Source organism: Sminthopsis crassicaudata, chromosome 5 (genome assembly GCF_048593235.1).
Source record: "Sminthopsis crassicaudata isolate SCR6 chromosome 5, ASM4859323v1, whole genome shotgun sequence".
In the NCBI taxonomy this organism is placed as follows: domain Eukaryota; kingdom Metazoa; phylum Chordata; class Mammalia; order Dasyuromorphia; family Dasyuridae; genus Sminthopsis; species Sminthopsis crassicaudata.
The window spans coordinates 171,990,524-172,016,217 of record NC_133621.1 but is presented as its reverse complement, the minus strand read 5'-3'; the positions used below and the strand labels follow the sequence as shown (position 1 = coordinate 172,016,217).

Below are 25,694 nucleotides of genomic sequence, written 5' to 3'. Positions count from 1 at the left end.
ATCATAAATTTGTACTGCTATCTTGAATTTCTCTTGTTTCTAGCCAAGTTGTTCTTAACTCTTATATGTTTGTTTGATATGAAGATTCTAATACTTTCTATGACCATTCAATGTTATGAAGTTCTTGAATTATATTTTAAAATGGGACAAAATGACTGGGATTTGGAAATGTACTCTACATACTAAATTTTCCTTATAATGGAATTTATACTGTGACAGAATTTGGAATGTAGGATGTTTTCTTTTATGCTTCCATTTGGAAGCTAAAATATTTCTTTCACATGGACTTGCCTTTAAATTCAGAGTGGGTAGATTTAATGAAACAAACCAGAGTTACATAAATGTTAATTTGTTTGCTGGTATTGGTTTTCTGCCTCTACTTATTTTTGAATGTTGCTTCATTTTTATAATAGAAAAAGTACTTGCAGTTAGTAAAAGTATTGCATCAGGGCAGCTAGATGGTGCGGTGGATAGATCACCAGCCCTGACGTCAGGAGGATCTGAGTTCAAATCTCATCTCAGACACTTAACACTTCCTAGCTGTGTGACCCCAATTGCCTCAGCCGGGGGGAAAGAAAAAAAAAAAGTATAGCATTCTTGGACAAGTTTGTCTTGGTCATAATCCAAACCATCCATACACAACTTTTTTTTTTTAAACCAAAGTAATGAATAAACTTAGCCTACATTTTAGTTGGTCAAAAAAGTTATATGGTTGGGATTCTGTACTACAAATGTACTAATTTTCCCTGTGTAATCTATCAGATACTACAGTGGCAAATATTTTTATACTACCTTGTGGTGATAAAATATTAAATACATCATTTTGTTTGAGCTTCACAACTTTGGGAGATGATAATAAAAATATTCCCATTTTTATAGAAGAGAAAAAATTGAAACTCAGGTTATTAATAATTAATAATCCTGACATATAGGAAGTAAACTATACAAAACATTTTATCTTCACTGTGTGTACATAAAATGTATGTATGTAGGTATTCATTTGAGCATCCTAAAAATTTTGCCTTTAGATAATAGACTCACTTTATAAATGAGGGTTTAAAACAGAAAGGTTAAATGACTTGCGCCCCAGTTGTACAGCTATTAAATGTGAGAGGTAAGACTTAAACTAGATCTTATTATTCCAAGGCCAATATTCTTTTGTACTATACCACATTGCCTTTTGTAGTAGACCTTAAGATCTTTGGGTTCTTAACTTAAATTCCCAGTATAGTTAAAATATAGATTATTACAACTTTATTTTAGTTAACATTTTTAATAAAATAATACTTAATTGCCAATCAAAGATTTTAATACATCAAAGTTATTCATAAGGAAAATGATTATATCTGAAATGATGTCTTTCACTTTTAAGATTTTTTTTTTTAACTACTTTGCTTGAATGTGATTGTGATAGCACAAATTTACAAGCTGAATAATGTTTTAGACATTGCTGAAAAAAATCATATTCTGGGCAATAAAGGTAAAAAAGTCAAAAGTAGAATGCAAGTATTTCTTATTTTTTTGGTGAAATTAGTCCCATGTGGTATTAGGAAGGAAAAAAAAAGATTTGGTCTTCTTTTATGGAAATAACAACATAAAAGAGTATAAAGGGAATAAAAATATAATTCATTAGCCACTTTTTTTAACTAATTAAGGATAAGTTAAATGAGTTTTGGTCTTTGTCTTCCATTAAAGTATATACATTTTAAGTTGACAGTCCTATAAAACTTACAGATTTGATACTTTTTAAATTAAATTAAATTTATAATATGGCAACACAAAGTAGGAGTAAACTCTGGAAATGTTTTGGGTTAACTAAAAAAAAATATTCTGATCTAATATTCTGCTCTCCCTCTTATTTTTAAGGAATTACAAGTACATGTGGACCAGATTACTGAAATGGCAGCAGTGATGAGAAAAGCCATTGAAATTGATGAGCAGCAAGGTTGCAAGGAGCAGGAACGAATTTTTCAACTTGAAGTAAGTTTTAAATTCTAAGTACAACTTGAAATAGCCATTGCTTTAAAAAAAAATTTGTCAAAGAGAATAGTTTAACGTAATACTTCTTTGTTTGGCTTTAGAAAAGGCAACCATGTTTTTAGCTAGTAATGAAATCCAATTGGTGTACAAGGGTGAATAGCTCTTTTTGAATCTGAACAACTTAAAAGTGTGCTCCTGCCAGCTATTTGAACAGCTCAACATGAAATATGAAATATTCACACATTCTTCTCATATGGATGACAGTGGTGGGATACATTAAATACCTTTAAACCTAGATCCTCTTCACTATATAAAAAGTTTATAAAGTTCTTGGGCTAGTAATAATTTGACAGATTTGACTAATTACAGTAGTAATTAGTAATAGCTGATTTAAAAACTACTATTGTTTAATTTCACCAAATCACTATACTTCATATATTTAAGTTAATTTTTAAAATCATTTTTGCAAATTCTTCATAAATAGGCACAACATTCTAAATCTAATTAACATTCTTTGTTGGATAGGAATGCTTTGGGCACTTAGTTTACAGCTGCAGAAACATGAGCCATTGTTTTCAAATTCAACAGAATAAGTATCTCACGGGGAAAATCATTTTTGAAACTAGTGTAGTATTTGATGATGGATTACCAGTTACAGTTTGTCTCTAATGAAGAGTTAGATTCTTTCTCCCCCTGCCTCGAGGCAATTGGGGTTAAGTGACTTGCCCAGGGTCACACAGCTAGGAAGTGTTACATGTCTGAGATCAAATCTGAACTCAGGTCCTCCTGACTTCAGGGCTGGTGCTCTATCCATTGCGCCACCTAGCTGCCCCAAGAGTTATATTCTTTATGTCACTACAGCATAATATAAAATTAACAAAGAAATGATATGTCAATCAATGAATGATTAAAATACAACTCCTTTGAAAATAATCACTATTAAAAAACTGAAGTTAAAAGTGAATCCACATTTTGCACTGATAACCAACATTCCTTTTAGTAAAATCACACACTACCCAACAACCCTCCTTTTTGAACATTTGTAAGGGGGGGGGGGGGGGGAGGCTACTATACTGTAGCACAATGTAAACAAAAACAAATTGGGAGTTCTTGTCCCAAGATTTGGTCACACATGAGTGATCTCCTTGAAACTCAAGTTATTCTGTTTTAAAATGAGGGGGTTGAACTATATAATTTCTTAAGTTTCTTTTTAAATCTAAAACTTAACATCACTAAGGAATATGGCTCCATAGAAAAGAAATTAGGAATTATGGCAACCTACTAAACACATTCTCCTACTCCAGAAAAATATGTTCTCTTGATGTAAACTGATAGCTACCTTTACTCTGTAGTATTCTTTTTTTTATGTGAGATAGTTTGGCAGAATGGACCAAGGGGGTGGGGGGGGTTGGCCTTTAGAAGAACAGTCTTTGTTCACATAGAATCATGGGAGATAGAAGGGACCTTTGAAAGCATCTAGTCCAGCTTTGTCATTTTGCATCTGAGGAAACTAAATACTAAAAATGTTCATTGACATATTTTGGTTATGTGACCATGGATAAGTTAATTTACATCTCTCTAAAGCTTTAATTAATTTACATGGCTCTAAATCTTTAGTAGGCAAGTTACTAATCTGCATTGGTGAAAGAAGTTTATATGCCAGTATACCTCTATTGATGAAATCACAGTTTTATATAGTGTTTTTGAAGTGAAATGTTTTTGGTTGGTTACTTTTGCATCATAATTCCTTTTTTCCCCCCAGAAAGTTACCTTTTTAAAAATATGCACCTTGATATGTGTGTAATGTTAGATTTTGTTATTTATATTCTTATAGCAAGAAAACAAAGGCTTGAGAGAAATCCTTCAAATAACTCGAGAATCATTCCTGAGCCTCAAGAAAGATGATGCATCAGAGAGTACATCTTTGTCAGCATTAGTAACCAGCAGTGATTTGAGCCTGAGGAAGAGCTAAAGAACCTGAAAAATCACTGAGCTTCTATTGCACAGCTCCTATAAGGAACCAGGGTTTACTTAAAAGATTGTTAATGAATTGAGCACCAGAAAAATCAATCTTATATCAGCCCTACAATTCATTTTTTTTTATATTGTGTATAGTACACTGGCAAATGACATTTTAAAAAGATATTAGCAGAAGATCAATATTTGGTTGTCATTGACTTTATTCCTAATATTAAAATTTTTAATGGGAAAGTGGAAACTGTAAGCCATTGTTATTAAAAATAAACAAATAAAAGTTCTCATATATAGAAACTACTGATCATACTAGGCCCATGCCATGCTGTTATTTTTCTTAACTTTTTTTATCCAAATATTAAATATATTTAAAACTCCACATAGAATTTATGTCATTACTCCATTTTTTTAAATCCCTATTTCTTAGCTTAGACTTAACCAAAAAAAGGAAATATGTCCATTCATAAATTTGGTCTCTATTTGATAGGGAGACTAGCAAATGGTTATTATATTTTACATGTACTGGACCTACCTTTACATTTCTAATTTTTTTTTTACCTTTACATTTCTTAAATGATTTTCAAAGATGTCATGATTATTTATAAAAAAGATAAATCTTTTGGTTTTGTGGCATAGGCCATAAATTGGATATATGTTTATTCTTCAAGCGTAGATCCTGACAGGTGCTTTTGTTTTAGCCAGCAACATATCATAGTTGACAATGACATTTTGGGTAATAACTGTCTATAACTTACTGAAGGAGAAGAAATGTAGAAACCATCTTTTCAGTAATGAAAAAGAAAGATATATTACTTTCTGAGAAAGAAAACCATATAGAAGACAAAATTATTCAGTAGGTTGAACTACTACTTTAGTGGGGGAATAGGTTAGGTTTGAATTCCTAAATGAATATTAACTTGGTCAAGTTTTTTTTTCTGGTTGATTTTAGGAATATTAACCTATCCATTACCCAGCTGTCATAGTTAGGCCTGATATAGGAAGCCAAGAATAGAGAGATTTGAAGTAGACAAAAAAAAAAAAAACAACAACCCACACACATTGTATTTATTTTAGCCTTGCCAATAGTAAACATTAACTTTTCACCTGGTTTATAAAAAGAAATTTTTATTTCTTATAAACACTTATTTTAATTATTAAATGCCAACAGAGCAAAGAAAATATAATTCTAGTTCTTTCTGACTCTGCCTTTAAGCTCATCTGCATCTAGTAACTTGGATTTTTTATGGCCATCATACTGAAACAGGTATTGGTGAATAGTCCACTTCTTGGATTAAAAAAAAAAAACAAAACCTGCAAGTTGTTTAGTCCTGTCATGTGAATTTTCAAAACCAATAACCAAGTAAAGAAGTAATTGAAGTTTGGGCCATTATCTAAATAAACAATAAAGAAACTAAGTTTTCTCAAATTAACACATCACAAATTCCTTTTAAACCATCTGTAGAATAAATACTACTCTTATAATAGAGTCTATTAATGTATAAAAACTTACATATTGCTAAGAAGTAAAACAATTATTTAAATTTATCTTCCCCAAAATTGGGTGTTTCTTTTTTAGTTAAAGTAAAATAAAACTTTATTCCAGAGGCCTTAGTGAAGATTATCAATTTTTACAAAGTTTTTTTTTTTCCCCTAAAATTGAAATTGTTTGGTAACTATCTTCTGTCTTTAACAAGCAGTACTTGACTTACTGGCAGATTTGTCCAAATAATTTAGGTTTTATCCCAATTAACTTAAGAAAATAAAACAAGCTGCACTGTTCTAAGATTTAGTATGTGGCAATCTTGAGGCAGCTATTTAAAAAAAAATGCTTGGTGAGTATTTTTGTACATAAAGTTGTGATTTAATTTATCTCCTCTTGACTGTCATATATTGTGTTTTTTGAGATTTAATTTTAGTGTTTTGCGGAGTTTCATTTTGTGTAATAAGTTTTCATCACATGCATTATTTTTGTAATCCAGAAGCTTGAAATGTGTATTTGGAATGTGTACTGTAAAATTTTATCAATAAAGATGATTGATAAAATTAGTATTATTTTTCCATTAAGAAATGATTTTTTTTTCTCAAAGATTTACCAGTTAACAAGCATTTTATCAAGAACATAATGGCCCTACAGTTTATAAACGCTTTCTTCACAACAGTTTTGAAGTGGACATGATCCTGAGGTTAGGTGCCCACAGCAACACAACTTGTGTTACAAAAGTATAACTCACACTCCAATTTACTGACTCCAAATCCATTGTTCTGTTGATAAACTAGATTAGCTAACAAGTATTAAACATTTAGTATGTGCCAATCAAGTGCTAGAGATACAAGTACAAACAATAAAATGGTCCTTCCTTTGCAATAAGTTTACATTCTCAAGGTAGAGACAAGTACATAAATAGCAATGATAGAAATAAATTCCAAGACCACCAGGAAGGTTGGATGGAAGGGCACTAGCATATAGGCAGGTCAGGAAGGGCTCCCTACAAAGTGGTGCCTGAGCTGCATCTTAAAGAAGAGGAATTCTAGGAGGGAGGACATCCCAGACAGAAGGTTTAACCAGAGTAATAAGGCAGAGATCTTAATAGGAACAGAACAAACATTTGACTAGCAGTGATCTGGAAAACACTTTAAGGAAGAGGACAACATCTTGTCCTGACTCAATTGGCTCTTGGTGCATCTTGGCTTATATCTGCCCTCTTTTATTGGCCAGAAGGATAGAGGTTCTTTCGGACTGACTTTCTTTAGCCAAAAGGAAGAAATGTCAAGACAACAGAAGTTGCCGGGTTTTCCTAATGCCCAAGAAGCAGGCAGTGCCCTGAGATTGGTGCTTATCTTCTAGATAGTTTTAGTCACAGCAAAATCTCATAATTGTCTCTGGTCATGAAGACCTGTCAAATTTGTCATATTGTCAGAGCTATAGCTCACTGAATAGCCATAGATGTAAGTATTGAGATCTGCCTACATTAAAGTGTATACACCTAGGGGCAAGGCTCCAGCACAGATCCTTGTTAGTGAGCCATTTTCCTCCCCTTGAAATTAAGTTTCTATTTGTTCCTGACTCTCCTGTCTCTAACCCACTTTGACTTGGCCACCCACAGGTAAGAGAGCAGTTCCATTTGATTGACATTGATAGGTGTCAAAAATGGGACTGGATTCAAAACTGGGTCATTGGATTTTGCAGTACCAGTGGGAATGGATTAAGTGCCACCAGGGATTTTTTTCTGCAGAGTCCAACTCCTTCCCCTTCTGCCATTGTAGCCTTTTGTAGCTCTAATTCCCTGATTTCTGCCTTAATTGAACTCTGTCTTCTTTGTGAGGAAAACTTCAGAGCCCCTCTCTTGGTCTAGCTCATTCTTAATCACTCAGGTAAGGATATCCTTTAACTTGATAATTGTACTTTTGTAAAATTGCAATTGAGTGCCTCACTGCACATCTTGGTAACTTGTATGCTTTAGCCAAACCAGTTAAAATTAGAATTATAATTGTGTACTTTGTTAGAATTCTTTGTATCTTGTCATTTTGTCTGTGTTGGTATCTTTATAAAATATAAAATGTCGCTGTTTATGTTGTGAGCTAAATTCTGTTATGTTGAACCATTTAAAATACAGCCAGCTTGGGGGAAAAAAAAGAGTTGTAACCAGAGAATTTAGAACACTAGGAAAGATTGATGAACTTTCACAGTTGAAGCAGTTGTCTCAATTAGCACAATGAACTGCTTTAGACTTTCTAGGTTAAGTTATAAAAAAAGAGAAAAAAAAAAACCCTACTAGATGCTTTTCCCCCCTACTATTTCAGTTTTGATTATGTTGAAATGACAGAAATAAAGTTTGTAGAAATGCTGAAAAGATCAAGGTGTAGATTAATTTGTTTGGAAATTAATCATTTTAAGACTGTAGAAGAAAACTTCCAAGATTTTAGGGTAATTCCAGGAACTCTCCCTTATGAAATATCTTCGTGATTTTTTTTTTTTTTTTAATTTTGGCAAGGCAATTGGATTGGGGTTAAGTGACTTGCCCAAGGTCAAACAGCTGATAATTCTTAAGTGTCTTGAGATCAAATTTGAACTCAAGTCCTCCTGACTTCAGGGCTGGTGCTCTATTCACTATACCACCTAGCTGCCCCTCTGAAATAGTTTGGTAAGTTGTAGGTTATCACTCCATAGAGTTTGTTTTAAGGAAAAATAAGGATTAAATTCAGGTAGTTTAGAAATAATTTCAGAGTGAAGAAAGAGGAAAAAATGGGTAAAGGGTTTGCACTTTATACAGATATTTGCATCTCTTATTAACTCTTCATTAAACAATTATTTAAACCAAATATTCTCTGTGACTCCAAGTCAACAGATTTTCTCCTTGTTAACCCAGATGAGATTCCCAAATACAGGTATAGAGAAATGCCCTCTAGCAGCACAGTTCATTATGCATAGCCCACATAAGGGAGCAGCAGCTACAGTAGGGCCTACAATTGGCAGTGGTCCAATGGCCGTGTCCCACCGAACATCCTGCAGCCCACCACTCTGGCCAAGGCTGGGAGCTTCACCCAGGTCCAAGTATATCCTGCCCATCCTAATCAAAAAGCTTCAAGTGGCCCCAATCCCAGCAGTGCCTGGCTCCAAAGCAGCAGCTGTTGGTGGGGAGAAGGGGGAGGGTTCAGGCCCCTTGGCAATATCCACTTAGCTCTGCCACTAGGAATTGCCAGCAATAGGTCTTATCACCAGCCATGCCAACCCAGGATTCCTATTCTTCAGCCAGTGCCCTTTGCCGCACTCCCAAAGCCCAGTCAGTGTCTCCAGGACACCCCCCCCCAAGCAGTCCCTACCCAGCTGCTGTCTGGGAAGGTCCCAGTACCCCTAAAAGTGCCCACCCGCCTCCATTTTGGTTGTAGACATTTATTAGCTATGTAATCTTATGCAAGTTATCTACTCTCTCTTTGCCCTTTTTGTAAACTGTAAAGAAAAAAATAATAGGACCCACTTCCCAGGGTGGTTGTGAGGATCAAAGCAACAAAATGTAAAGTGCTTAAGACAGTGACTGGCATATGCTAAGCACTACATTATTTCTTTAGTTGAATATAATTATTCCATACCTGATAACTTTAAAGTGGTTTTAAAATGTCAAATGTAAGGTCAATGATTTTTATGTGATAATAAGGAAATGGAATTGATGTCATCCAAAGTTTTATGTTTTAAATATATGCTGTTAGTACTGTATTTCAAAATTCTCTTACGTTGCGAAATTTGTAACAGAAATGCTGTTAGACAAAACAGTCTTTTAATTTGAAAGCTTTTAGATATGAATCGGGCTTCTAAAATGTGATTTTAAAAGCAGATATTTGAAAACTGTTAAATACTTGATTTCATATTTTAAATATTTAAAATAGATTTTGTTATCAAACATAATAAATTTATTATAATACAAATTTTCATTTGAAATTCTTGACAATTATGAAAGTAGTTTCAACATATCAATGATGACTTAACTATCAGGCAGTTGTATATCTGAAGCCCCAAAATATTGGTAATTTTAATTTATAAGCGAAGGATAAATTAAATATTAACTGTTAAGGAAACATCAGGATAAATATATATAGCCTAAGTTGTGGTTAGTGAAATTTTATTATTTAAGATAAACATTCCTGAGACTAGTTTACTGTTAATTTTACTTTATTAATACTATTATTACAATTAGCATTAATAGTAATTACAGAGCTGTGATGATAGGGATAATTATCTGAATTGTCATAAAGACAATAATAGAATATGACATGTGCTATAGTCTGGGAACTGCTAAAGGTGAATGTCTGTGCTTGGGAAAAGTTTTCAGCATGACTTAGGCAGAGCCTCTGAGTTACTGTAATAATAGGCAAATATGAACATCTTACAATTTTAATGTGCATTTGTGGTCAAATTATACTATAGGAATGCTATTTTTCTAAGAGGGAAATGATTAGACAAGAATAAGGCAAAGATATAAAGTGAAAGTTTTCTATATAAATGGAATAGTATAAAATTTGAGAAAAACAACAGGATTAGACTGTTTTTTCTAAGACCCGAATACCCAAATAAAAATGTATTCAGACTTTTGAGTATGTTTTAGTAATAAGTTTTCAAAATTGGATTAAGGATTTGTTATGGATTAAGGAAGTTACACACAAATTGTATGAAAAATGGTAAAGAAAATGAAATTATTTTCCCATTATTAAAGAATGTATCTGATAATTTAAAAGGCAGAAGAATTCATTTTGCAGTTGGGAGCCTCAAATTTTAAAAGATTCTTATATCAGGTACTGGATTTAGATAAGGACAGAAGCAATAAATGATAAATGGCCTGAAATGCTCTAAAGTTTCAAAGTTGGAGATGATTTAAATATTAGCAGAATGATCTAGAACTAGATGTATAATCAGAGTAGATTCCCTTTTAGAGCTGTCCTGAGAATAAGCATAGTATCCAAGAGATATTTTCAAGGCCCTGAGACATCTGAGACTCTGCTGGTTATATTGATATTGAGAATGGTACTAGAACACATGGAGTCTTGATGTTAATTTATAGTAGTGATATTGTTTTGGGGTAGTAGATGTATTGTTTGGGGTTTTTGAATCAGTGTGTTTTTCTTTGTTATCTTGGTGACATTTAATTCCCTTCTCAGAACTAATCTATTGTGAGACCTTTAAGTAGTTAGATCTGTATCTGACAATGTAATTATGCAATTATGGGAATTGTGAGGAAATTTTTATATTGCATTGTTTGAACATAGCCCTGTGTGCCTTAGAAACTGGATTATCTCTATTAGTAAGAGACTCTTAACTAAGGACCAGAAACTCAGATCCAGAGATTGAAAAAAAGAGTTTTCTCACAATTGTCGACTCATGTGTCTTTGAAGGGCCCCTACAAGGTTCTTCCAACTACTCTCACAGCAGCCAGCGGGTGTGGACTCCTGGATCATCTGAAAAAGCACCTGCTCCTGCATGGATTGTAGAATGCTCTGGGAGACCCCAAGGTTCATCTAGTACAGATGAGGGCTGGATGAGATCTGAGTATATTTTTCTAGTTCTTCCTCTTCCATTTTGTTACATAGCCAACCACCAAGGCCCTGATTCAAGCCTCTGCTGATATTTCCTCCCTCTACATTCCTGCCCCCCTTCCTCCCCTTTTCTGCTTTCATACAAACATTGACTTCCATTGATACTGGAACCCATTTCCCCAGTAGGTCCCCTCGGGGAACTAAGCCCCTGAGTAACATCTTGTCCTGGCCCATCTGAGCTCTTAGGGCATCATGGCTTGTACCTGCCTCTGGGAGGATAGAGGTTCTTTCCGATCCCCTCCTTTTGGTCAAAAGGAGGAAATACCCAGATATTAGAAGATACTGTTTTTCCATAGCCAACGGCCAGCAAGCAGACTATGCCCTTGGGTTGGTATTAACAACAATACTCTTTGGTGACCTACTCAGCCATGGCAAAATCCTATAATTGTTTTTTGTCACAAAGCCCTGCCATGAATCAAACTTATCATAGTGTTGCTATTACCCCAATTATCAGGGCTATAGCTCAGCAAGTAGCCATAGGTATAAGTATTGAGATCTAAAATGGGTCTTCTCCCACCCCCAATTGACTGGATCCGGGCTCCATCACGTTTCCCTGTTTGCAAGCCAGATCCCTCTCTTTGAAATTAAATTTGTTTGATTCCTGACTTTCCTAGCCTCTTCTGTTTGACTTGGGCCACTTATAGGTTAGAGGCCCATTTGGTCTAGTTGATACTTCCAAGTAGAAATAAGGCATCTTAGAAGGGAGATGCTCTAAAAGTACCAAGAAAGCAGATTTACTAACATATGGTGATGCTTACAAGCAGTCATGAGGTGAAAAAAGAGAAAAGTTTTCCTTCTAAAAAGAAACAAAAAGCCCCTATCTCTGGTTACCTAGCTGACTGACCTCTTTCAGCCCCAAAATCAGAACCATGTTCCAACTGTGTAACAAGATGATCACAAGATAAACAGCTAGATACATACTATTGAACCTTCTGAAAGTAGTAATAAACATTAATGTTTGTTTTTAGCACCCTCACACTAAAAATGTATTTTAGCCTGTTGTCCCAAACTGAAATGCATTAATAACATCTGACAGAGACCCAATTTTAAAATAATTCCAAACTTGACATTTTCAAGATCATTGTGCCTTTTAAAGACATACTGGAAAAACTGTACTTGACTTATAATACTTTTGCAAAGATTTCCTATTTATCAAAAAACCTAAATTTATCCAAAAAAAATCATATATGATGAGACCCTATTTTAAAAATAATTCCAAACTTGACACTATTTTCAAGGTTGCCCCTCCTAAAGATATATACTGGAAAAAATAGACTCAACCTATAATATTCTTTGCAAAGGTTCCATTTTTATCAAAAAGCTTAAATTAAAAAAAAAACTTCATATATTGATGAGATAGAAACTAGTTTTTACACTTTAGATGATGAAAAGAGGGAAAAAAAGGTTTTTACCAATTTACTTAGAAAACTCAAGTGCTATTTGCATAAATTGAAATAAAGGAACTCTGAAAACCTTTTAGAGCATATTGTATAATACCAAATGTACTTAAATTTTTAATTCTATAATTCAGATTTTCCAATGGGAGGATAAGAATTCAGATAGCAAATTTCACATTTAAATAAGAAACAAGTTTTATAATAATTTTTCCTCTAAAAATTGATATAGATAAAATAATAGATAAGATAAATAGCCTGAAGAAAGGTTTTCAGAAACATGTATTTATTATATAAAAAAGATATACAAATTTCTGCTTCTGATTTCTCACAAAATAGTATGACAATTTGAAAAGTTAAACAAATTGTGTTTTCTTCCTTATTTGAATGCCCTATCCTTACAGTCCCTAGTTAGCAACCAATCTTGACTTTAAAATAAATATAAGAAGTGGAAATGCATCTCATAGGCACAGGCCCCATGCTTAATGTAAAAAAGGGGGGGAAAAGGTTTTCCAAGTGTTAAAATGTTATCAGGACTGATATAGTTTCAGAATTATATATTTCATTGAGATTCATTTAAGCCAAAAGGTCATAGGAATGGGGGTTAGGAAGTGTGAAAGAGAACAATGACATTGGGCAGCAGAGGCAATTAGTACAAAAAGTCATTTATATTTTAGAAGACTATTTTTAAAGGTTAAAAACAAAACCTGTACAATAATAAACAAATTCCAAATACCACAAAAATGAGACTATGAAAGCTGCACTGCTTTAAGCGTCAGTGCTTAACCCATCTATAATTTCATCCTGGTGAACCAGACTCCTGTCTATTATTATGGCAAAACTGGGAAAAGAGATCTGCTGAAATGAGCAGTCCAGGACACAACATTTTATTGTAGTGAGGGAAAAAATGCCTCTAAGACTACAAAGAAATAAAAAGTTGGTTAGAGTGTCATTGCATTTTACCATCCTCTCCACTAAATTCACTTTCAACCACCAAGATAACAATAATCTTGAGGAAGAAACTGTCAGGCAAGATTTTTTATATCGTGCCAGCACCAGTTAATAAGTCACAATATAAAAAAACACTTGATTTTGTTTTTAAAAGGGGGAGGAAATGGAAGCTAATAAGTGTACATTTTTTTCTAAAAGAAAAATATAACCTACCTATTCTCAAACAACACTTATTAAAAGTTTTTAGTGTTATGTTGGAAATGCCTTTGAAAAGGTGAGAGTGGTCATTTATTTGAATTTTTAAATTAAGTAACCAAGCTTCATTTATAAATTTTTACCTCTTTTGAGTCAGTTGAAACATCAGAGATGATTATTCTAATTTAAGCCAAAAAAAAAAAAATAATTTGCCTTTTCCATCATACAGTCCAATGAGAAAGAGAAAATGACAAATATCACTCCTCATTACTGGTCAGCTCTTGATAATTAAATGAGTCATTCCTCATCCCTCTATATATTCTCTAAAATTCAAAGCCCTCTCAGTATACCGACAGTGGGTATACTGTCAAGTCCCTAGATCTCCAGCAACTACTAATACAAATTCAGTCTAAGATTTGCATAGACTACCACAAATTAGACAAATTAAAACATTTTAAGGGCTAGGGAGAAATATGAAGGGATTTCAATAATGAAATGACAATGGGCTTTAACAAATATTTCTCTACTCCCTGTAACTCTACCAGCCCATGTGCTTTTTCCTTCCATATTTAATGAATTAAGTTGAACACCAAATTAAAAGCTTTCTTTTCAGATAATTCAAAATGGGAAAATGCTTCCCTACCATCCACAGACATTTCCTGCCATCCACTCCTGCCTCTATAGACACTCTCCTCAATGATATTTAAACAAAAGTGTAACTGCTTCTGAAAGATACTTTATCATGAGAATGTCCTAAAGGCATGTCAAGCCTTGCTAACAAGCACAAGGAGACTGACACAGGCTAACTCCATAACCGGGGCAGCACTTGCTGCCTGACTTCTAGACACTATGGGTTTCTAAGCAATCAAGGCATAGCACCATAAGTGCTAAGCGTTGCTTCAAATGTTTGTGCAGATTTGGTCCTTTGGATGAAAAGGAAGTAATGAGAAGGCATCTCCTCCATCACAGCAGCAGAGGGGTTCTTTCTCCCGCTGTCTCCTCCTCTTGAAACAGCTGCTTAAACTGTGCTAATTTACTGTAAAGTCTCTCTCTTAGTGGACGAACATGGTAGCTGGGATCCAGAATGTTGGTGACTCTTCGCTCTCTCTCTCGCTTCCACATTTTATATGGATGAGGAGGGAAAAATGGTCGTCCCCTCTCTCTTCGGATCTGTAATGTAATTCCACTCACTGCCAACATTCCCCAGATTGCCAGAATAACAAAGTCTACAAAGTTAAAAGAGATACAGTTGAGATTCATCTTTTAAAATCCCATAGACTTAAAATTCAGATTATCTATTCATAAAAATAAGGATAATAACTGCACTTACCTCCCAGATTCAAATGGATGAAATGAGAATTATAAAGCCTTTAAAAGTACATACGGGCCTAGCACATTAGTACTTGCTATGTCAATGTTCACTATTACTATTATTACATAATGCACTAATCTAGTCATCTTTTGATATATGGCTACTAAGATGATTAGTCACAAGGACATTACTTCTTAGGAAACATTTTGCATACACTGAAGGCAAGTGTTAGGTGCTACCCCTTTTTCAACCACTTTTATTGTTACCTAACTGAATGGGAAAATAGGTCGCTGTCATTAAGTCTTTCTCACCCCTTGTGAGTAGGTAAAAACAAACTGAGAATAACTGATTCACTTTGTTGTTTGCCATAATTTCTTGTCATTTGAAATGAAGGAATTACATGGAAGAGTGGTGAGGATGGGAGTGGAAGGAAATGTTTGCAATGTGGATATTGCTTCCAAAACTATTTATGGAACAGTTATTAAAGTCTCCATTCAATTTTTTTCATTATTAAATCTCCCCATTCCAATTCTCAGGTTCTCAGGCCTTTCTAAAGGTAAGCCAGGGAAGAGGGAGGATTGACAAAGTTTACTGCTGATAGTGCCTTAGAAAATCAGATAGATCCTAATTGTAGCTATACCCTATAGCACAGAGGAGTCAAGTAGAGGAATTGAAGTAACACTTTAAAATTGGCCAAACACTTGATAAATATTATTTCTTTTTAAATTTCACAACTCTGAGAAGTAGATGCTATTATCCTCATTTTTGCAGACAAGAAAACTGAGACATACAGAATCCAAATGACTTGATCAGGGTCATATAACTACTATGTAAATGAGGCAGAATTTGAATTCAGGTAATCCTGATTCCAACTCTAGCACTCTACAATTATTTTCTTGGTGATAATTCATTTCAGTCATGTCCAACTTTTCATGACCCATTTTGGGGTTTTCTTGACAAAGATACTGGAGTGGATTGCAGTATCCTCCTCCAGCTCATTTTTACAGATGAAAAGACTGAGGCAAACAGGGTTAAGTGATTTGCCTAGGCTCACATAGCAAGGAAGTGTCTGAGGACAGAGTTGAACTTATGAAGTTGAGTCTTCCTAATTCCAGGCCCAGTTCTCTATGGCACTATCTAGCTATTTCTGATATATAACAATATATCATCTACCTATTCCTGTGGTCTAAGGAGCAAAGCAAGGGAGCCCATGGAAAAATAAATCTCATGCTCAGAAACACCATCAATGGTTAATTCAACAAATTAATGTCCTGAGCATCTATTATGTGTAATACATCCTCAAAAGCCCTACAAAGGAGCTGTTTTTATCTCTTTCTCTTTCTAAAGTTGATTAGATCTTAATTCTGGGGGGTGTTAGGGATTGAAGGCAAGAAATACATTCACTACTATGAAATTTTACTCAAACTAGAACCCACCTTTTTATTTCAACCCTTTAATGTAATTTAAACACCTTCTTCCTCAATGCCAAAAGTTACCGCCAACAATAAGTTTTAAAGTTAAGTGTTTTGCAAACCTTAATGTTAACTGTTATTATAAACAGGCTGTTTGAAAATGGAAGAGTTTTACCTCATTGAATATTTTCTTGTGGTTAGTTCTGAGATAGCTAGAAACATATACTTCAACTTCACACTACAGTAAGACTTTTGGGACACTCCCAACTGACCACACTACTAATTCCTTTAGATACTTACCATTAGTTTGAAAAGGCACGTTGGTATAAGCTCTGTTGAAATTGGTGTTGACTGCTCTCTTAAGTACATTCAAAGTGATATATGAAAGGCTGGTATAAAAATAGCTGTCAATGGCTAAAACCACAGAATAAGAGCCAGTAATCCCGCAAGCCAGTATGTTCAACTACAAGAAATGATGTGAAAAACAGAACCTTAGACCCCAGTCTCTAAAAGAACATTAATCTCAATAAAGTTACTGAGAGCTAAAGAAAGAGTCTTGTCTAATCCATCAAGAGTCACTGTAGGAAACTTGAGATTTCCATAAAGGTTACTGTCACTATAACAGATTGAGCTAAAATGTTTAATCCACTTTTCAAACTGCTTACATGCTCATACATACTTGGTTATATTATGTTAGTAAGCCACAGAATTTCGAAAAATTGGAAGGTTTTTGGAGGCCTTCAAGTCTGACCTATATTTCACTAAAAAATGTTGATATTCAGTCACTTTCAACTCTTCATGATCCTACTGGGGGTTTTCTTGGTAAAGATATTGTAATGTTTTATCATTTCCTTCATCAGCTCCTTTTACAGATGAGAAGACTAAGGCAAAGAGGATTAAGTGACTTGCCAAGAGTCATACAGTCAGAACTCAGTAAGATGAGTTTTCCTGATTCTTCCAGCACTCTATCCACTGAGCTTTTTAGTTGCCCCCAAAATTACCTTTACAAAAATACTTTAAAATGATTATCAAACTCATCTAGAAACCTCAAGTGAAGGGAAACCTATAATGATCTGAGGCAGCAGCCCTTTGAATATGGATCAGTACACACACACACACACAGAGTCAGTACCCCTTTTTTCTTTCCCATCAGAATCATTTCATTTTGAATCTTCAAAATGTTCTCCTTACTTTTTTAAACAAGTATTTATTACTTTAGCATTCAGAACAGCAATGTCTAGAACCACCTAATGAATAAAAATCCATTTTGACATACTTACAATTCTTAAGCAACCTATGAAAACTATTGGAATCGAAATGGCCATACAAGAAAAAGCCACCCAGAACACAGCATCATCATGAAAAATCTTCAACTCTCCTGGAAAAGTAAAAAAAAAAAAAAAAAAAATCAATAGTCACAAAGAGTCCGTGTGAAATGTAATTTTCTCAACATAAAGGAAATAAATATACTTATATACTTTAGCTCTTTATACATTGTTGTAACTGAAAATTATGGACATCAGATTTACAGATTTTTGGAAAAGTGTAAAAAGTTAAAAAGGTAATAAATTATTTCTTTAGCTTATAAGGTCTACATGAACACGATTCTACACACATATAAATATATGGACCTCACTAAGTGATGCTATTATTGGTACTGTATTTAGCTATCAACTCTCACTAAAGTAGGTCTCACATTAACAGAATAAAAGTATATTCCAAAAACATCCTACAATGAAAACTGTTGAAACCAAATTTTCATACATGAGTCAGTGGAATATGTGTCTGCAAAATACCAAGCTAATTTTCAAGACACTTCCTACCAAGCTACTAAATGTCATAAGAAATGTGTGGGGTTTTTTGTAGGAAGGAGAAACAGCAGCAGGAAGATAAATCGCCAGACTGAAGACAAGCAGCCATTTCCTTTGGCATTGGGGGAAAAAAAGGAAAATGGTATTAAACATTCCTCTCAAGATATTTTTAGATGTCCTAAGTGCATAAAAAATAACTTACCCCTTGTGGTATATGAAGGTAATGGAGTATTATTGTTTTATAAAAATGATGAACAACTGACTAGAAAGACCTAAAGAGATTTATATGAACATTTAATGCTTAGTGAAACATGCAGAACAATACATTGTACACAATAATAGCAAGAATGTGCAATGATCAACTATGAAAGACTTGGTTCTTCTCGGTGGTTCAGTGATCCAAGGCAATCTCAATAGACTTTGGATAGAAAATGCCATCTGCATCCAGAAAAAGAACTATGGAGATTGAATGTAAATCAACACATGCTACATTCTCACTTCTTTTTTATTTTTTTTTCCTCTCCCATGGTTTTTCCCTTTTGTTTTGATTTTTCTCCCCCAATATGATTCATAAAGCAATGTGTATTAAAAATCAATAAATTTTTTAAAAGGAACTACTCATTCCTTAAATTTCATTGGAAATGCCTTTTTTTCCAGTGAAGAAATCTTCCATCCTTAAATCTTCACCTTGAGTGAAGGTAATAGCCATCCATCCCTCTAAATATACATTCATAAAAAGGCTATCTACATATGTGTGTTCTGCTCTTATTAGATTATAAATGCTTACCACTATTCTCTTCCTAGTAGATACTTAATGGCTGCTGAAGTGAACTTTTTACATAAACTTTGGCGTTTTGTGTGTGTGTGTGTGTGTGTGTGATGTAAATTAAATAATTAAAACAAAGTGTTTGCCTGCTTAAAGATGGAGGAGGGGCAGGAGGGAAGGATTTTGGAACTCAAAATTTTTAAAAATAATTGTTAGTTCTGCACATATATATTGTACCTAGGATATACTATAACATATTTAATATGTATGGGAATGACTGCCATCTAGGGGAGGGGGTGGAGGGAAGGAGGGGAAAAATTCGGAACAAAAAGGAGTACAAGGGATAATGTTGTAAAAAATTACCTATGCATATGTACTGTCAAAAAAAAGTTATAATTATAAAATTAATAAAAAATAAATTAAAAAAAAGACAAAGCAGGTAGTGAATTTCTGATTGGAACTCAGGTTCTCTGATTCCAAAGCCAATGTACTTTCCATAGTCTTGAAAATAAATTGTTTAAATTTTAAAAATAAAATAAATAAAATAAAATGAAACAGTTGTTAAAAATTTTTCCATGTAATTGGGAAATATTTAATGAAATAAATTTTTTTAAAAATTTAAAGAATATAAAGCTATTACCAACTATTCATTATGCATCTATGTATAATAAGTATTTGAAGAAACAGAGCAATAAAAGACATCTTTGCACTCTACAGGAACTTACATTCTATTAAGGGAGAAACTCTGTGTGTGTGTGTGTGTGTGTGTGTGTGTGTGTGTGTGTGTGTGTGTGTGTGTGTGTACATACCAAAATATATATACATATAGTCAAAGAAGTAGAACAGGATTAATGCTTACAAAGTAACAGTGAATAAGGCAATAATAGAATAAAGTATTAAGTACTGAGGCAACATCATAAATGTCAACAGTTCAGAGGAGAAAAAGAGCTGTGAATGGGGATTAAAAAAATGAATCAAATGTAGAAATGTAGCTTTTCAAGCTAGAGAAATATTAGAAACACAGGCACAAAAGCAGGGAGGAGCATGCTACATTGTGTTGGAAAGCAGCAAAGTATAGAAAGGAGTTCTGCCTGACTAGAATGAAGAAAGATAGGACTTTGGAGATTGTGATAGAGAGACTTGGGAAACTGGTTATAAATTCTTTCCCTATAAAATGGGAGTCTATCCCTATATTTATACAAATTAAGAATAGTTTTCTAACTTTAAAATATAATTTTATTTTTTAATTTGAAATTAATTTTTTGAACCTTTAAAGGGTCTAAACATACAAAGAATCTCCTACCTAATGGAGTAAAGAAAGCCACTGATGAAATGAGGAATCCCAGTACTAGTCCAACGCAGAGCATACAAACCAGGATCAAACCAAATCTCCACCAAACCATTACCAAGAGAATTCCACCAAGGCCTCCAGCAACTGCAGTCAAAATCAGGCGATCTATGCAAAGGAGGGGGAAAAGAAAACCATCATTTTACTTACATTTCCATACTCCATTTGCAGTTATGACTTGAAGAAAACAAACTCAGCCTTAATCTCTGGGGCAAAGTAAGATTTAAAGTCAAAGGCCCACCAAAAACATGTAAGCCCAATACAAGAAGGAATCTCCAAGAAGCCCGCCCCAGGATATGCTAATCATGACTCTGATAAGAGCTAGAAAATCTTTCTACAAGTTTAGTGCTAAGTAGGTCAGAGTGATAAAAATCCATTATTTTTTAACATCCAGAAAAACTCTAGCTAGAACTGAAGGCAAACAAATGCAGTTCCATTATAAATGAGGCAAAGTCGTCTCTAAAAACAAACATTCATAGCATGACTAATGTGGTAATGTGTTTTATATAATTCCACTTTGACTGAACAAACATGACTTCTATATAATACCTTCCATATCCCTGGACCCAAAGGGAAATAAGGTTGTTAAAAACAAGTTATTCATTCTCCTAAGCATCCTGGAATTTAACATGCTGATAAAAACCCATGGAAGCATCCAAAGAAAGGAATCTGAATGCAGATGATTAAAACACACTACTAATTTTTCCATGTATTTTTTTCTTTTGATCTGTCTCTTCTTTCACAATATCACTTACATAGAAATATGTTTTTATGATTGCATATGTATAATCTGTATCAAATTGCTTACCATCTCAGAGAGGGGTAGATGAGAGGAGAGAAAAAATTTGAAACTCAAAATATTAAAAAAAAAAAAAAAAAAAAAAAAAAAAGCAAAATAAACAAAATGTTATACATTATCTTTATTGGTAATAGGAGGTTTTTTTTTTTTTTTAATAATAAAAAAAATTTTTTAAAACCTTGTGGAAGTAGTAGCCTGTAGTAGCAGACTAAACATTTTAACCATTATTCTGACACTATTAGGGGTAGTGATGTTTTCTATTTTATTTTAATTCTGAACTTGAACACACACACAAAAAAAAATCCACTTATATAGTAGGAGAAAAAGAGGAATGCACATGAAAATGCAGAACTCTAGTTTATACAAATTTTGTTTTTTAAGTATAGAAGTTCAACCTTTAGCTTTCCTGGCTGTCCTGCTCATCCATGGCATTATTCTTCAAGGATTAAAACGTTGTGGTGGTTATCATATTACATTTACATTTTTGGAAGGATAGATAGCACACATCAGAGGGTCCAGACCTATAATTTCACTGATATAGGGAATTCCCCTCTATCAACACAGATTAGCAACTACTAGCAATTTAAAATCTTAAAGTGCTAAGTAACTTGTCCACAGCTATACAAGCAGTATGTGTTAAATAATAGGCTCAAACCCAGGTCTCCCTGACCTGGCAGCTCTCCATTCACTCTGCCAAAAATGGAGGATTAGTTATTAAGGAGCCAACAGAAGGGCAGGAAACTAACTGAAGATTTCCCTTCAAAACTCAGCAATAAATAAATAAATAGATAGATAGATAGATAGATAGATAGATAGATAGATAGATAGATAGATAGATAGATAAATAGATAAATAGATAAATAAATGAGTAAATAAATAAGTAAGTAAATAAATAAATAAATAAATTATAATACTTACCATCATATTGAAGAAGAGTTAATCTTGTAATCAATATGTAAAAAAAGAATCCCACAAAGATAAAGCCTATGAAGAATAGTTCTAAAAATAAACACAAAGAGGAAACTATAATTCAATATTCTGTTAATTACATTAGGTTATTTTTAAGACATTTTCTTCTCATTACCAATACACTCTTGGTTACCCAGTTATTACACATTAGAACATCTATTTATTTATTTGTTTGTTTGTTTATTTATTTATTTATTTGTTTTGTTTATTTATTCCCTGAGACTGGGGTTAAGTGACTTGACTTGCCCAGGGTCACACAGCTAGGAAGTGTTAAGTGTCTGAGATCAGGTTTGAACTCGGGTCCTCCTGAATTCAGGGCTGGTGCTCTATCCACTGTGCCAGCTAGTTGCCCCCCACATTAGAACATTTAGTGATAAAGAAATAAAAATGTATTATGTGGCAAAGCAGAACTGAGAGGAATTATCAACCATTTGATACTAGTAATCTTGAAACGTGTCCCACAGTAATGACATCAGGGCATAAATTCAGTATATACAAATTATCTTTTTATTATCCACTCTGTGAATAAGACAGATTCATCACCATTTGAGCCTAATACCCAGCTTGCTATCCAGCACACACACACAAACCACTCCCAACTTTGACACAACTCAAAGATTATAAATTTAATTCTAGTATTAACCTATGCAAAAAAAATCAGAGAAATTAAATTGGTTGATATGTTGGTTAGCTTTACTTTTTTTTTTTTCCCTTTTTTCAATAGTTTCTTATAAGGGATGACTAGGTAGGAAAAGTACAATATGAATTTTACAATCTATACTTGACTATAAATGATGTGAAACAAAAAATATCAATTAAAAAATTAAAATTGAAAAAAAAAAGAAAAGTAAACCTGCAATTTTGGGGTCCTAATGTAGTCCAAATCCAAAGACTGAAGTATCTCAATCCAAAGGTATCTGAATGATACCATTCCCATTTTTAACATAAATATTAAACAAAACAAAACAAAAACCTGTGTAACTTTGATATATAATCTAGTAATAATGTGTGGAGATGCCAAGGGCTCAGCAATAACTGCCAGCATATGAGAAAAGTTCTCAGTTTGTCACATCATAAATTCATCTTATTGTTCTTCTTTCCCAGTTAGACATGACAAGAATATAATATGACTGTAAATGAGGCAGCAATTAAGAAAGTGTTGGGTTCTATCAGCTCACTCTAATTCTTTGGTTGAAAATATAACAGTAATTTTTTTTTTCAAAGTCTTCATAGCCTTAGGGAAATAACTTCACCAGGATTCAGGATGAGCTCATTGCTCAAACCTATCATCCCATTTTTACTGTGGATTTTCTAACTTGTTTGACACAAATACATTAGTGGCCGGCATTTTTACAGGTACAGACCATGGCAAATAAAACTCTTTGGATACTGCAATGGGTATCTCATTTATACAATATAAAATGCAATAACTGTCCCCCCAAAACTCACATTAATGTAATAATTTTTTTTTAAATCCACCAAAAGAATTCTATAAGGCCACACAAATACTCGGTACCCAAACTAACCTTTTATTTTGAAAGGATAATGTAGAATTCTAAGTAAAGGCAAAATCTAAGAAATCAAAATCAAAATCTAAGAAAGGCAAAATGCAAAGCAACTCCAAATCCTCATACATTTGGTTAAATATCATGGAGATATTATTTATTTAGGTCATAGAACACCAGTAACATTCAAAAGAGCACAGAAACTCATTTAAAAGGTAGAAAATACCTGTTTTCCAGAATCTGTGTCCAAAGAAACAAATAAAGAGACCAAGAATAGCAAAAATGGTGAAAAAAACTTTGGTGGAAAGTCTTCCTAGAAATAATTAAAATAAAATAAGAGTCATATTTGGTGATCAATTAAATTGCTACCCAGACTTCATTAACAACTAGAAGGGCCAAGAATATCAACTGATACACAAATGTTGTTTTTCAATTAAAAAATAAAACAAAACAAAACAAAAAAAACCTTACCCTATTTTCATTTTCTTTCTTACAGGGATTTTTTTTTAATGCTTTATACCAACTGATGCTTTGAGGTCTCCTTAAAATCTGATTCTTAATATAACAAAAGGTCACATATTAAATAGCTGTTGTATCCACTTTTAGCACAAGATCCCAGAGCTGGAACATACTTTGGAGGGCAGGTCCTACTCAACATATGAACAAGAATTCCTTATACAGTTTAGAGCATTCCCAAAACTTCCACCACATCCTAGCAGGACATTGCACTTGCAGAGGGCTCTAATTGTCACAAAGTTTTTCAAACCTCTATCTCTTCCTGTCTCTCCACTGTTCCTAATTCTGCCCACTGGGTCAAAGCATAACAAGCTTAATCCCTTTTATCCTTGTGATAGCGGTGAGAGCAAGCCTAATACCAGCACCCTGTTGGTTCAGGTTAATGCTGGAATGAAATGAGGTTTTATTTGCCCAAACACAGCAAAGATATTCAATAAGGAAATTGTGGCATTTAGCTTATACGGATGCAGCCCCTCTCATTTCCATCTGATCAGCAAAGCACAACAGGGTAGCACCAAATCAGAAGGGTCCTTTCTACTTTCCAGCTTGTCCATTTTTAAATTCCACTTTCTAAATTCTACTTTCCAGCTTGTCCTTTCTAAAATATAATAGTTAGAACTGAACACAATACTACAGATGAAGTCTGATCAGGAAGAACAACAATGCAATTATTGTGTCTTTAAATGCAGCCTAAGTTTGTATTAGAGTTTTGGGCCCCATCTTACACTGTCATATAGAATTTACAATTCACTATAACTTTAACTCTTTGTTAGATAAACTGTAGTCAGACCTATACAAGAGGTTTTTTTTTTTAATCAACTTCATAAGCAAAGAATTTTACATGGATTCTTATTAAAGTATGATAGCTTTTATTGCCATTTTACAGGCTTACAAAATAAGCATTTAATTATATTTTTGGACTTTATGAAATCATTGCTTCAAAGCATAAATCTTGAAAGTATCTATTAATACACTGGCAGTCACAATGCTAAAAATTAAAACCCATTTTGTTAATTGCATAAGTTTCAATGAAGAAAGTTCTTTTTTTCTTATGTCTTAGCATAATTAATGAAGTATGATAATTAAATGTTTTCTGGTGTTAATGAAAACCTGATTCCATGATTCTTAGTCTCAAATTTACAATCTAACTCAACTTCCCAGAGATAAAACTGCTCCCTAAATTTGCCATTGATGTGTCTGTGGCTCTCCAAAGAAAAGTGAAAAGAGAATGATCTCTTGATATATTTTTAAAACAAGGTCACCTATATTCCTTGAGTGTCACATTAAAATTCTTCACACTTTCAGAAATCAAAACCAAAATACTTTTTTTTTTAATTCCAGAAGTCTATTTGATAGGAATTATCACCAACCTATTTAGAATCTTTCCTATTTATAGGGAATTCTATATTATAGGGTAATGGAAATTACGAGGTAACCTGCTCAGCAATCACACTTACCAATAAGTCCAGATTGAGGGTATAGAAGTTTTTTATTTGTTGCAGGACCTTGATTCATGCTTCAGAGCTATAGGCCTTTAAGGACAATCTCCTGATTTACCAGATGAGGAAAGTCACTCAAAGGATATAGGGGAGTTTCCCAAGACTACACATCAAGAAAATATGAAAAGATTCTCTCAAGTTCCATATTTCTATGAGATATCTCCTTCCTCTGCTGCTGGT

At 33.6% G+C, this 25,694-nt stretch overlaps 2 protein-coding genes across 6 annotated transcripts in view; one reads left to right on the top strand and one right to left on the bottom strand.

The window, feature by feature from the left end:
• Positions 1-6,001, top strand: part of FGFR1OP2 (FGFR1 oncogene partner 2) — a 32,636-nt gene extending 26,635 nt beyond the window's left edge. For all 4 annotated transcript variants that reach the window (XM_074268783.1, XM_074268781.1, XM_074268784.1 and 1 more), the window contains 2 exons: positions 1,867-1,980; positions 3,815-6,001. In XM_074268783.1, the coding sequence (XP_074124884.1) occupies positions 1,867-1,980; positions 3,815-3,952 (252 nt within the window). In that variant the 3' untranslated portion in view covers positions 3,953-6,001. The remainder of the gene's footprint in view (positions 1-1,866; positions 1,981-3,814) is intronic.
• Positions 6,002-12,700: 6,699 nt separating this feature from the next.
• Positions 12,701-25,694, bottom strand: part of TM7SF3 (transmembrane 7 superfamily member 3) — a 36,228-nt gene continuing 23,234 nt past the window's right edge. For both annotated transcript variants that reach the window (XM_074268779.1, XM_074268780.1), the window contains exons 7-12: positions 23,726-23,812; positions 21,944-22,024; positions 20,182-20,334; positions 17,582-17,679; positions 16,602-16,764; positions 12,701-14,803 (exon numbers count right to left, since the gene is read on the bottom strand). In XM_074268779.1, the coding sequence (XP_074124880.1) occupies positions 14,541-14,803; positions 16,602-16,764; positions 17,582-17,679; positions 20,182-20,334; positions 21,944-22,024; positions 23,726-23,812 (845 nt within the window). In that variant the 3' untranslated portion in view covers positions 12,701-14,540. The remainder of the gene's footprint in view (positions 14,804-16,601; positions 16,765-17,581; positions 17,680-20,181; positions 20,335-21,943; positions 22,025-23,725; positions 23,813-25,694) is intronic.